Below are 14,354 nucleotides of genomic sequence, written 5' to 3' on the forward strand. Positions count from 1 at the left end.
GTGTATATATATATGTGTGTGTGTGTGTGTGTGTGTGTGTGAAGATATATATTATTATATATATATATGTGTGTGGGTGTGTATATATATATATATATATATATATATATATATGTGTATATGTATATATATATATATATCTGTGTGTGTGAAGAGTTCAGATGCAACATTAGACAATATTCACCTCTAAATTGCGCACCATTTATTTATGTGCAAAATTATTTCTTAATTTTTTTTATTCATATTGTTTGAATTAAAAATAGAGCAAAGTTATTTAAAATCCAGTACAATGCCATCTGGGGGCAGAAATAAAGAAAAATGTAATGCCATCACTTTCCCTTGTTGCATAATTACTTACTTTTATTAATTTTTTTCCATTCAGATTTATATTTATACATTATCAAAGATTACTTTATCATAGCTGATTTGTAGATTGTACCCTAGAAAATTGCTCTGTATTTTTATATTTCTCATTTCCTGTGGTGGTCATTTCTGACCATGAAGATCACCGATGTGACTATTTAGCCTTTTCTCATAATATCCACATTTTTGTGTGTTCATATAGAAGTGCCACAAAAGTCACCAAGTTTGGTCTTCATCAGTACTATTCTGATGAAATAAAATGTAAAAAGTCACAACATAACATTTCAGTCTAAAATGACCAAAGACCACCAGAGGGTTAAAACATTAATGATCATTAATCTCATGATTAAAATAATTCAAGGACAATGTTTGTTTTGAATTATTTTATAGTTTTACACAGAAATAAAAGTGATAAGTTTTGTATGTGTGGTGCAGAATATAAAATTACAGTCTGATACATTTTTGAATAATTAGTTGGGTTTTTTTGAGAACTATTTTTCAACAGTGCCAAAAAGTGACATGAAACACCTCTGATGACAATCATGTCTTTTTACTACAGCTTGTGTGGCATTATGGAGACCAAACAGATGTGTTTCCTGTTTACTTGTGCTGATCATCTATCTGGGCTGTGCGGCATCCTTCAACATCAGCCCAATGACAACAGGTCTGCGCTCTGCCTTTTCCGCCACACGTAGCAGCAGCATATTGGGTGGCACTCAGCGATCTGTGACCTTTGACCGCCTTCTAGTCAACATTGGAGAAGACTTCAATCCAGAGACGGGCACTTTCCGTTGCCGCCTGCCTGGCGCATACTACTTCTCATTCACAGTGGGAAAGTTCCCGAAAAAGATGCTGTCAGTCATGCTGGTAAAGAATGGGATGGAGGTGCAGGCCATGGCATACGATGGATACCAGAACCAGGGCCGCAAGGTTCAAAGCCAGAGCGTGATGGTCAGTCTAAAACCTATGGATTCAGTCTACCTGCTGCTTCAGGAGAATCCCCACTACGCCATCTACAGCAATGTCGGACCGTACATAACATTTAGTGGTTATCTCGTCTACCCAGACTCTACATCTTCTGTTGGATATATCAATAACCACCTATCTCCTCCAGGCCTCCATCTTCCAGGTTGTCCTCCCCCTGTAGATGCCTATTATGATTGGAGAAGAAGAGCAACCACTGAGGAACCACGTTCTGCATTTTCAGTGGCAAGAACTAGATCAGCGCTGGGAGAAAGCAGAGGGCGTCGTGAAAGAGAAGCTCTCAAGTTTGACGTAGAGTATGTGAACATTGGTGGCCATTTTAACAAAACATCCGGACATTTTACCTGCCACTTCCCCGGTGCGTATTACTTTGCATTTACTGTGGGAAAGCACCCTCGTCGTGCGGTTTCAGTGAAGCTGATGACGGGCAGAGGCGAGGTGCGGGCCATGGTGTTCGACGAGGACATGTCGCGGCGGAGAGAGATGCAGAGTCAGAGTTTGCTGCTGTCACTGAAAAGAGGAGACAGTGTCTGGCTGTACAGTCAGCAGGATGACGGATATGCCGTTTACAGCAACCAGGGAAGATATACGACCTTCTCTGGTTTCCTGGTCTACCCTGACGGCGAATTCATGAACATAGACAGAACTTTCCCTTGAGAACCAAAGCCAGCAACAGTACTGATTAATTCATAATTTAGTTTTTGTACTAAATTAGTTTTTTGTTGTTTTTTGTACCTCTTAACATAGTACTATTGTTATGTGCTTCTACACATCACAATCATAATGTAAATAAATACTGTATAATTTTTTGGGGGTAAAACTTCATTACTGACTTAACAAGCATTAGGGGTTTTCACACTTGAAATAGTTAACCCTGGATCATTATAAATGGAATCCTGCGATAACAATTTCCGTCACCATTTGACATTTTCCCTCTTACACCAAAAGGAGTGTTTATACTATGCGCTTATGAGGCATGCGATTGGGTGTCTGTTGCTAAGCCTAGCCGTAACATTATACATTATATAGCCTAACATATATAGCCTATATATATATATATACTGTAGTTGTTGCACACTGTACGTGTTCGGAGTCGCAATGCGCAAAGGTTACCTGCTCCGGAGCAGGGTTTATTACCCTGGGGATAAAGCGGAGCTAACCCCGCTTCTAAATTACAAGTGTGAAACGTATACCTTCACTTTAGTTTAGTTTAGTTTAGAATGGAGTTTAGAACGATGTTAAAAGCCTTTATGGTTAGCAGATCATTAGTTATTGTACATTAAATTGGAACTTGAATTCATATATAGGCTATTCATATTTAAATGTGAATGAAATTGGCCTACTAATCTGTTAAGCATTAGCCTATATATCCCTTTTGTTAATTTATTAGTGAACGTTACTATAATGTTACTATTTCTTGTAAGCTATAGGCTACTTGTTTAGCATGTTATGTTAGTGTAACTGTCTCATATGGTTAAAGAAAAACTTACATAGGCACAGTTGATGCTGATTTTATTGTTCCATTTTAATTACTATTGTTAACATGTAGCCTAGTACTTTAACAAATATTAAAAGTGTCCAAGATGTTTTTTTTCCTTTCTCATGGTTTATTTTTGAATTTTTTATTTTAGCACAAAACCGACTTCTTTAAGTGTTTTGTTTCATACTATTCATGCTTATGTTTTTCCTCTTTTTAAATTTTATTTTACATCACGTAAAACAATAAAATAATTATTTCTAGCATTTTAAAAAAAACAACCTCCGAGCATTTCTAGCATTTAAAAACAACAACCACCTGGAGCTCTGTCTGTCTTCTCAGAAAGAGAAGCAAGTACACAAGTGTTCACACAAAACTTCTGTTCAAAACCATGAAAACTTCCCGAGTCACAATGAGAGACCATTTTAAAAGAGCATATATCTTTTTAATATATTTCATATATTTACATTCTACAGTAAATGTGTACAAATAGAATTAAATTACTGTAAATTTAACATGTTAATTTAATGCGAAAAATTAAGAAACAAATATAATTGTATGGTATATGGAATGAAAATAATAAACTAAACAAATAATATATTGACTAATAAACAATACATAATTGATTTCAAAGGCCATTTATTGTAATGTCTATAATATTCAATGCTAATATTCAATACTATGTGATTGATTGTGATTAATTTTATAATTACTTGGCATATCATGTAATTAATTCAATAAAAATTCATTAATTATCAGGCCTGATGTTTTACACTACAACAGGTCATTCAGAACATTCTATTTGGACTATATTATTATCCACTGAACTATAAACATGAATTATTGCATACAAAAAATTATACTTAAGTTATAACCCCAGAGGGGTTCTGAAAACATAAGGCTGTGTCTGGCCCATACGTCTCAGGCTGGTGGTTTGAGTCCAGGATCTGTGTAACATGGTGGACATGGTTCATTAAAAAATAAATAAATAACATTTAAAATGTCATCATTTTGTGTGTGATCCATTGGCTCACCTGATGTGACCGATGTGACTGCTTTCTATAAGATTTAATTTCTGTGTCAGCATATGCCACAAAATGGATTAATGTGTAGATTCTGAAACAAAAGAACATAATTCATTACTTATATACTGCACATAAAATAGGATTAAAACAGGATGATTCATTCAGGATGATTTATATATTCATACTTGGACTAGTTTTACATTTATAATGGTTAATATACATTATACGTTAATATGTATAATACACTTTATTGATTTTCAACTTTTTATTGAAATACTAAAACAAAATAGGTCTCATAATTTTTAGCATATAAAACAAAAATGTCTCTCTATCAGTAATCGTGATTTAATTCTTGTGTGCATGTTTAGTTACCTGTGGTAAAGCATTGCAGCAAACTGCACTAACAGTAATGATGCAAAGGTCAGTAGAAACATCAGTGCGATTGGATCTATGGAAAACACTTCTGTTGGGTCATAAGTCCCATTGGGATAGACTTTTGGGATCTTTATAGAGACAAAGTCACCAATCGCCTGAAGGAAGAAAGTTGCCACCAGCCAAAGTGCATTGCAGAAGAAAAAGGCAAATGTAACCTGTAAGGAAAAGAAAAGCTAACAGCATGGAGACAAATATGTACTGTTGCAGATCAGTTACTTTAGACAAAACCACATAAAAAGTTATTTTTGCATACTGACATATTTTATTTCTTTTGCTTACCTTATTTCGAAGTTCTCTCAGATCATCAGCAACTTTTTCCTGTTGTTCTTTATTCTCTTTAAGAGGTTCCAGATATTTCTTCTGCAGTTCTATCCAGAAGTTGGTTTCACCCTGCAACATTTAAAATGAAAAAGAGGCATTAAAACATATCAGTGGAAATTTAATTAATGCTAAGATCTAATCAGCAATTCAATGCATAAAAGCAAGACATGGTCAAAAAAATAAAGTTGTCCCCCCCCCCCCAAAAAAGCTGAGAAACGTAACTATATTATGGCACAATAATACATGGCTACTTTTGTGTAATACAATAAAAAAGCAACTAAATAACAAATAATATTTAAATTATAATATAATAAATATAATATAATATAATAATCGCACATATTTCGTTTGAACCAGTTAGACTTACCAAAGCGAGTTCAGATTCATCCAAGGGAAATTCGTAAGATTTCATCTGCAGATGTTCAATCCAAGCTTTTGGATTTAAACATATATTAGTTTTAATGGTGGTCAAATTCAATACATCTATCTAGAATATTATGATATTAAAGGGATAGTTCACCCAAAAACAAAAATTCTGTCATCATTTACTCACCCTTAAGTTGTTTTATACAACAGTTCGTTCTGGTTCTCAAATCTGATTGGTTGAGAACCGTGAGATATTATACTGGTATCTACAGGAACACCCTTTCACAATTTTGTATCACTCCGCTTGTTCTAGCCGGGTCTATGTTTTTTTTTTTATTATTCACTGAGCTAATCCTAGAGTACGTTAGTTAATATAAGAAGAAACGTCTAGCTTCGCAGTCTCTGCCGCATTGTTTCTCTCTTATAACCTCATTATTTCTCACTAATAACCTAACTGAAGCAGCACATGCCCTTGATACGAATTCTAAAAGTGACGTATGTTTAACTGTCAACTTGAGCTTTGGTGGCGGAAGGAAGTAGTTCCGCACAAAAGAGGGTTTTATTAGGCACTCCATTGTTTCTTGTTTAATTACACACATGTTCCGTCGAACTGTTGTATAAACGCAATATCACTCTCGTACTCGAGCGATACCGGCTCTATATCAGCGGCTGTGATTGCCTGCGGCCTCGTGCCTCTGGCCTAATCACAGCCATGCTGATATAGAGCCGGTATCGCTCGAGTACTCTAGTGATATTGCTCATCTAAACCTCTATGAATTTCTTTCTTCTGCTGAACACAAAAGAAAATATTTTGAATACTGAGGGTAATCAATCAGTTTCTGGTTGACTTCTACTGTATTTTTTCTTCTTCTTCTTCTTTTATGTCCACCAAAAGAAATAAACTCATACAGGTTTGGAACAACTTGAGGGCGAGTAAATGATGACAGAATTTTCATTTTTGGGTGAGCTATCCCTTTAAGTATGGAAGTCATACTTACTTTGACGAGGACTAAGCTGGAACTCATGATCCCTACATTGTAGGAATAAAGTATTAGTTTTAGTAGTAGTATTAAAAACAAGCCTAATTATAAAAATAGTTACAAATTAAAATGGTACACAGATGGATGGAAGTGCCAGTGTAACATTATCCTAATGTGTAGACATGTTTTTACATTTGTGTTATGGTTTCTGCTGGTAATATCTTCTCACTCAGATCTTCAGATTCCACACATGGACATTTGCAGCATGTGGCGTTCATGACCTTCTTCTTGATGGTATCGACTGCCGTAGTTTTAGCCTGGCTGCCAGTTTCACGAGTGCCCCACGTGACATTGTTCATGTTGACTATGGAGTAAATAGCTAGGAGTAGATACCCACTGGGAATGCAAAGGAAGTATAACAATCCATAGATGACCAATGAGAACTCCTGAGGGTGTAAAGCTGCCGTGAAGATGTACAAAACCACCATGCTGATGAGGAACAGACCACTGGGGGTCAGAAAAGTATTTTGCTTCACTAAATCACCTATGAGAGTTGACAAGAGAAGAGCAAGTATTATAGATCAATATTTCACCCATTTGTCACCCATCAAGTCGTTCAGCTAATTTACATGTTTGCTCTCTGGACATGGATATCTAGAAACAAAATGATAGGTTTGTGGCAATGTCCAAGATTAGATAGTAGCCTACTGCCATCCTTCAGCAGTCTATTAGTTTAGTAAATATTGATGGACTAAAAGGCTGCATTTATTTGATCAAAATACAATAAAAATAGCAATATTTTGAAATATTATTACAATTTAAAAGAACTGTCTTCTATTTGAATATATTTTAAAATATAATTTATTTCTTTGGGGAAAAGCTGAATTTTCAGCAGCCATTACTTCAGTCTAATCTATTCTAATATGCTGATTTATTGCTTTAATAAAAAATTTTATGCTTCACTTTAATTCAGTTTAGAATTATTTTTAATGGTTTAATTTTAGTATCAGTTTTCATTTTTGTTAACTGTAATAACCCTAATTCTTAAGAAGTACTAATCGCTTTCAAAAAGTAGGCCTATCTATATGTGTCAACAGGAAATTGAAAATAAATTGTGTTTTAGACATAAAAAACAACCATTACCTATGATTGAGAGAATCGTTCCCGCCATGAGAAATGCATAGAATACACTCATGATTGCTGCAATTTTAATCTGTGTGTCAGATTTCAGTTTGAAGCACAGGATGAGGTAGACAGTAGGGGGCACTATGGCCAAACCTAGGGCTATATTTTCATCCATATTCAAGATGAACACAAAGCTTCCTGCAAGATAAAAAAAAAAGCACTTAGAAATTTTGGACAAATGTAACTGTAAAATTAAATCTTGTTGGTATATTGCAAAAACAGGACAATAAATTCCTGTCAATAAACATTTTTTTAGTGATGCACCGATCATAATTTTTCATGGCTGATTGCCGATTTTTGCCTTTGTTTAAGCTAATTTATTTGTTTATTTGCTCGTCATATTAAATAAGAAGCAATCAATGCATTTTAATCATGATCCAACCAAAGATGCTACACATGAGCATGTGCAATTTTTTATTTGAATTAGATTGTATAATTTTAAGAATTAAAGCAAAAATAGAATGGTCTGACTTCAGATTTGTGAAATTGTTGCATAAGACATTTGTACTAAACAAAAACAGGCTGAATGAATATGCAAATTTACTCTCTGACAGCAGGTGGTGCTTATGGAAAAGCAGAGATATAGCCTTTCCTCGTTTACCACTGTAAACAAAGCAGTAATAAACCAAGTAGTTATAAACTACTTAATATGGAGGTAAGAGGAAAAGAAAATGGCATCAACATTTTTCTGATAACGGTCAGTTCCCTTGAGTGATATATTCATATAACTCCCCCCAATTCAATATCTACACTCTAAAAAATGCTGGGTTGTTTTAACCCAATGCTGGGTCAAATATGGACTAACCCAACTGTTGGGTTACATTTTGTTTACATTTTTAAATTAGCTTTTTAACACAACAGTTGGGTTAGTCCATATTTGCCCCAACATTGGGTTAAAACAACCCAGTATTTTTTTAGAGTGTACATATATATTTTTTCAAATATTTCGTGCATCACTAAATATTCTCTGTCTCTGGCCTCTGTTATTGGTCGTTTACAGACTTCATAACATTTCCACACAAATGGCATTTTGGGAAATTATTGCAATGCCGTTTGTGTGCAATTCTGGAAAACAGATCAGTCGGATGACTGGTGCATCTCAAATTTTTATATGCAAAATTGTACCTGATATCATGAGACAGATAGTGGCAGGGCCCAGGATGGAAGCTGCCATGCTGATAATCTGGTACAAGATGTAAAGTTTTGAGATAGAGCTGTTCCTCTGAGAGGTCAGTCCTCCTGAGCCCAAGAGGTCGATGGTGTTGGCCATGGTAGAGGGTCCCCAGCGTCTGCGCTGGTTGTAGAACTCCTTAAAATCCTGTGGAGCGTTGGTGTAGGCATCAGATGCTGCGTTCTACTCCACCCTCAAGCCCTGCTGCAGCAGCAGAGTGCACAACCAGCGGTCCTCACCTGACATTACACCAAACAGAGGGTGAATTACTTTAGTCTTAGCTGAATTTATATAATTTGTCAGTGGTTAGCTTCAAGCAGACCTTGATCATACTGGACGTAGTGGCTGGCTTCACTGGATTTGGTTGTGTATCTCTTCATGATGTTGTCGTCCATGAGTGCAGCTCCTCTGAAAAGACTGAAACATCCAGGGCTGCACAGTACACAGCCGAACACGTGCTCTGCAGTCTTTTGCAGCCAGTGGCCTACCGCATATTCAAACTTCTGATACCACACCATGGGCCCTTCAAGCACAAGTTAAGAAATTATCTTATTAGTCAATTTATCACCTTTATAATCTACAAGTAGTCACTAGTGCATTTTTTAAATAGATCTTTTATGTGCTTCATAGAGCAGTGGTTCTCAAATTTACAGTGGTACCTCAAGCAGCAAAATGGTTAAATATTGTACCATATTTAACCATGAAAAAAATCTATAGAAGGTAAAGAAAATACAGTCCAGACTACTTCCTTATTTACTTATTTATTTTTATTTGCTGAATTATTCTTCTCTGCATTCTACTTTGAAAACCATTCTAGAACTAGGGCTGCAACAAGCAATTATGTTGATAATTGATTAAACAAACGATCATTGGAACAAATAATTGACAAATTGTCAATTATTTTGCCAAATAATCAGTTGGCTTTGATCGATTATTCAGCTTTTGGAATTTGTTAAGTTTTACATATTATAAATAATAAAATAAGGTTATCACTTCGGCTTTTAAAAATGTCAAATAATTATTTTACTATTATATAATTATGATTATTACGTAATAATTTTTTACAATACAAATAAATATATCTGGCACACAAAATGAGATGACAGACTGAACTTTACTGGAGCGCCGAATTACAAAAATGGTGCAATCGCTACAATCAGATGCTTTCTTAACTGCTGTTTTCTCACTGCTGTCATTTAATTTTTTTAGAAAAGCATATCTGTATGGGTGGCTTCGGTAATGATGCAGGCGTACCTATGTTTGTAACAAGGTTTTTCAAACGGATGCAGGAAAAATCATCATCTCGCACTCCAAATAAGTGCTTTAGCAAAGGAGGAGACTTGTATATACTATAAGGTTCCATGCTTTAGTCACGACTGGCTTCGCTGTGCAGCATAGGGTCAAGGGGTTCTGTGTCTTCCAGCATTTCTGTCACCTTTTTTGGCATTATTGTCATTAAAAAAAATCAGATTTTTGCTTGCAGTCTGATCATAGCTTTACTGACCCAAAACTTTTAAACAGTAGCTACATCTGTAGGTATTTAGAAGCAATGGAATGACCAAATAATCAGAAACAATAAAATAACCAAATAACAATGGTTTATACTTAATATCTATCCAACCTGTGCCTGTTGGATGAATCCTGCCACAGGCAGCCCCAACTTCTGCGTAGAGATTAAGTCTGTCGATTAACAGCATGACTGCAGATGGCTGGAAATCAGTGTCCCCATCCAGGGCCAAGATGTATGTGTTCTCCCTGTCTTTCTAAGGATAATTAAAAACATTAAGAAACATTAAGAGCCTTGTTGATATTTGTAAGAAATTATAGTCTGCCTCGACCAAACTTCCACTCCAAGTAAACTATTCTCCTTTCTCTACAAGAGCTTAATTATCATAGAGATAATTCTTTCCGATCTCAATAATATGTAAATACACTGTTACTGATTTTTGTAATTTGAACAGTATTTTACTGTAATATGTACAGTAAGATACTGTAAAATGTGTATACAATATTTTACTGTAAACAGCAAAGGATTATGGGAAAATATACGGTCACTACTGTATTTCCTCACTATTGTAAATCAATTTACAGTAAACTTGCCCGCGAAAAACTGACCAATGGCAAGGGAGATTTATTTTTTGACTGTTTGGTTGAAGTGGCCAATCTGGCCATAAAAGGACAAAAGAGAAATGTTAACTCGACAAAAAGGTTAGTATATTATTTCTGTTTTATGCAAAACTGCGATATTTTAAGATGTTTTCACTTGTTAACAGCAAACTAACATTAATCATCGTGTCATTTTTCATGTCGGGAGTTGGAGCCTTTTTTTCTGACAGACGGCCGGAATGCCGCCAAAAGGCTGATAACATCGACTGCGGAGTAAGTTAAGGTCACCTATATTAGACTAAATAAACCTTAGTTAAACCGAGAAACACGTTTGTACGTTCTGCTGCCCTTTAATGCAAGTTAGCTCCTCTGGTGAGTCAGTTATTTAACCTTAACAGCGAATTAACGTGAAATACTGAGGTAAAGTGCGTTAGGCAAACCACGGTTTCAGTGGAGATTTTAAACAGTATTTTCTAGTACATCTTTCGTTTGTTATTTTCAGATTTCTAGCCTGGATGTAGTCTGCAACATCGGAGGTGTATTTTGGATCCTCTTCTTGTGAATACCACAGATAGTATCGATGATAACATCAACTGGTTAATAATGTCAGTTAGCCGAAGTTAACTAACTTAGTTGAACAAATAGAAGCATAGTAAGTTATCTTCTCTAACGTTACTCTGCCTCTTTATCGCAAGTAAGGTAATTATCTTCAAATGCTATTTAAGTCAGAAAGTGTGTACCAATGTCGTATGTAACTTTAGAGACGGTCCCTAAATTCAGTGACAGACCTAACGTTAACATAAAACAGCGAGCTAACAACCTAACGTTACTGAGGAAAACTGAGTTAAGAAACACCACTGTTAAAAACATATTTTGTATTTTATTTTCAAGTGTGTGGTCATGTCGTCTGCATCGGAGGTGTATTGGAGTCTTGTGATTGCCTCGTAGCGGCGCTAACAACAGGTGAGCTTCCATCAACTTAACTAACGTTAATGTTACTAAATTAGCCAAATTAGCCTCTAGCTAACTGATAGAACAGGTTGACTTTTTAAAGAGAGGAACATTCTAGCAATATATTAATATAGCAAGTTTTGCTGATAAATATTACAAATGTTTATTTTATTAAAATGTAAATTCTGTTACTCTACATCAGTCTTTTTCTGATCATAAACTACAGTAACACAAAATGATTTTGTGACTGTTACAGGAGATTTCTCCAAGCAAAAACAGGATCCTGAGAGGCAGAATCATCATACAGCCAGCTGTCCATTTTACAGAAATGCAGAATTAGGTAACACAAAATACATTTAGTTTTACTTTGCATTTACATTTATGCATTTGCCAGATGCTTTTATCCTAAGCAAGTTACATTGTATTTAAAGTACACATTTTATTAAGTTATTCATTCCCTGGGAGTCTAACAGGGGCGGCACTAGGGGTGGGCTAAGGGGGCGGAAGCCCCAAATGTTTTTATTACAGTGTCTTATGCACATCAAGATTGAGTTTTCATGCACATTCTAATTATTTCTATTAAACCAGCACTTAAACAGCAAAATGCAGCTGCTTCAGGTATCTTTAACTTACTGTAGCCTATAAATTCATAATACCGATCTCACTATCTGTCAAAATTTGATTATTATTACTGTATAGCATCAAATATAGATTTTTAAGTAGGCCTATTATTTGTACAGACTTTCTTGGACACACACACATTTAGAGCGATTATATGAACAGATTGGTTAGCATTTAACCTGGTCTGTGGCAGGCTTTACTAAGAGTCAGGGCAACAAAATTCAATAAACAAGAAGTTAATAGTAAAGCTATTATGCTTTTTCACTTTTTCAACTTTAGTTAGTCTGTAATGTTGCTGTTTGAGCATAAAAAATATCTGCTAAGTTACAAAGCTCAAAGTCCACTTCAAAAGGAGATATTTTATTTAACAGAAATCTTTTCAACTTTTCTAAAACTACAGCGAACAACTCGTTTGGACTACAACGCATATTTTCCGGGATTTGTGATATCACAAATATCGACGAATGGGACGAGACCTGGTTGAGCTGCACTAGAGAAGACAACGAGTGTTATCACTATGTCGGAGACACGCTAGCTTTCCCAAGGCAGACAAACTTAGAGTGGTTACAATCATCCGGGTTTAAATCGCACTCAAATTGATTAGATTTTGACGCAATATTTACACTGAAGCTTGCAGTGGTAAGGGGCGTGACATTTCCCGACCAGGCGCCGAGTGCTGCCAATTACAACACACACTGCCCCAGCTAACCAATCACAACACACACTGGCCCAGCTAACCAATCACAGCACACTTCGTATTTCAGAATGCGGGCCTTCATTTGATACAGGAACTATTCAAGCCGTTCATGCCAGACTAGGGAGAGAGGTGTTGTAATAATCTAAAATATGTGAAAAATAATGTGTTTTTCGAACAACCTAGTATGAGAGCCTGTTCTAGTACACCCCCAAAACAAAATCAAGACTTTGTAAAAGAGCATATTAGGACCCCTTTAAGAATAGCTAATATTAAAATAATAAGTGATTTAAATTGTGAAGAAAATATTGTCTTTTTGCTCTATTTCGCAAAAACGATTCTAAACAAAGCCATGTTGTGCATCTCTTCACACAGCAGTGTTTCATTACAGAATTAATTGACCTTTTTTGAAGGCCTTGAATCAATTATTCACTGACCCTTTCATAAAACACAAAAACAGTTTCTTACTTAGTTCCTGAATGAATCGGCAGTTTTTAAGGAATCGATTGAATAAATGACTCAACGACTTTAAATATTATTAATTAAAACATTAATTTCATATTATTTATGCAATTTGTCTTTAAAAATAAAAAATTAAGCCACTTAGCCAATGTGACTTTTCAGCATTGACTGTCAAAATGACTGAAATTTAACACATCACCACAAACTCATTTTTACTGTATTTTATTTACACTACCAGTCGAAAGTTATTGAACAGTTAGATTTTTAATGTTTCTTAAAGAAGTCTCTTCTGCTCACCAAGCCTGCATTTATTTGATCCAAAGTACAGCAAGACCAGTTCAATTTTGAAATATTTTTACTATTTAAAATAAATGTTTTGTATTTGAATATATTTTAAAATGTAATTTATTCCTGTGATCAAAGCTGAACTTTTAGCATCATTACTCTAGTCACACGATCCTTTGGAAATCATTCTAATATTCTGATTTGCTGCTCAGAAAACTATTATTATTATTATTATTATTGTTATTATTATGTTGAAAACAGCTGAGTAGATTTCTTTCAGGTTTCTTTGATGAATAGAAAGTTCAGAAGAACATAATTTATCTGAAATAGAAATGTTTTGTAACATTCTAAATGTCTTTATCATCACTTTTGATCAATTTAAAGCATCCTTGCTAAATAAAAGTAGTAATTTCTATCATTTCTTCCCCCCCCCAAAACATTATACTGACTCCAAGGTTTTGAATGGTATAGTATATAATGTTACAAAAGCTTTTTATTTCAGATAAATGCAGATTTTTGGATCTTTCTATTCATCAAAGAATCCTGAAAAAAATTTACTCAACTGTTTTAAATATTGATAATAATATAAAAAAATGTTTATCAGCATATTAGAATGATTTCTGAAGGATTATGTGACACTGAAGACTGGAGTATTGATGCTGAAAATTCATCTTTGATCACAAAAATAAATTACATTTGAACATATTCAAATAGAAAGCAGTTATTTTAAGTAGTAAAAATATATCACAATATTACTGCTTTTGCTGTATTTTGGATCAAAGCAGAAGATAATTCTTTAAAAAACATTAAAAATCTTACTGTTCAAAAACTTTTGACTGGTAGTGTACTTGCTAATTTTTGCTTTTCAGTATGTGTATGTTTTTCCATGATACAAAGTCCCCAGGGGACTGTGGTGATGCCCTTTTTT

At 34.8% G+C, this 14,354-nt stretch overlaps 2 protein-coding genes across 2 annotated transcripts in view; one reads left to right on the plus strand and one right to left on the minus strand.

Moving 5' to 3' along the window:
- The window catches only part of c1qtnf13 (C1q and TNF related 13), a 4,016-nt gene extending 1,349 nt beyond the window's left edge, over window positions 1–2,667 (plus strand). The window contains exon 2 of the mRNA XM_016236296.1: window positions 923–2,667. Coding sequence (XP_016091782.1) covers window positions 923–2,004 — 1,082 coding nt within the window. The 3' untranslated portion in view covers window positions 2,005–2,667. The remainder of the gene's footprint in view (window positions 1–922) is intronic.
- Window positions 2,668–3,687: 1,020 nt separating this feature from the next.
- LOC107553936 (uncharacterized) overlaps window positions 3,688–14,354 on the minus strand; it is an 18,066-nt gene continuing 7,399 nt past the window's right edge. Inside the window, 10 exon segments of the mRNA XM_016236282.1 lie at window positions 3,688–3,771; window positions 3,859–3,940; window positions 4,222–4,439; window positions 4,564–4,674; window positions 6,049–6,052; window positions 6,144–6,495; window positions 7,095–7,274; window positions 8,262–8,546; window positions 8,630–8,830; window positions 9,929–10,070. Coding sequence (XP_016091768.1) covers window positions 3,688–3,771; window positions 3,859–3,940; window positions 4,222–4,439; window positions 4,564–4,674; window positions 6,049–6,052; window positions 6,144–6,495; window positions 7,095–7,274; window positions 8,262–8,546; window positions 8,630–8,830; window positions 9,929–10,070 — 1,659 coding nt within the window.

The sequence above is a fragment of the Sinocyclocheilus grahami genome, unplaced genomic scaffold, assembly GCF_001515645.1.
Source record: "Sinocyclocheilus grahami isolate Dianchi unplaced genomic scaffold, SAMN03320097.WGS_v1.1 scaffold487.1, whole genome shotgun sequence".
Classification (NCBI taxonomy): domain Eukaryota; kingdom Metazoa; phylum Chordata; class Actinopteri; order Cypriniformes; family Cyprinidae; genus Sinocyclocheilus; species Sinocyclocheilus grahami.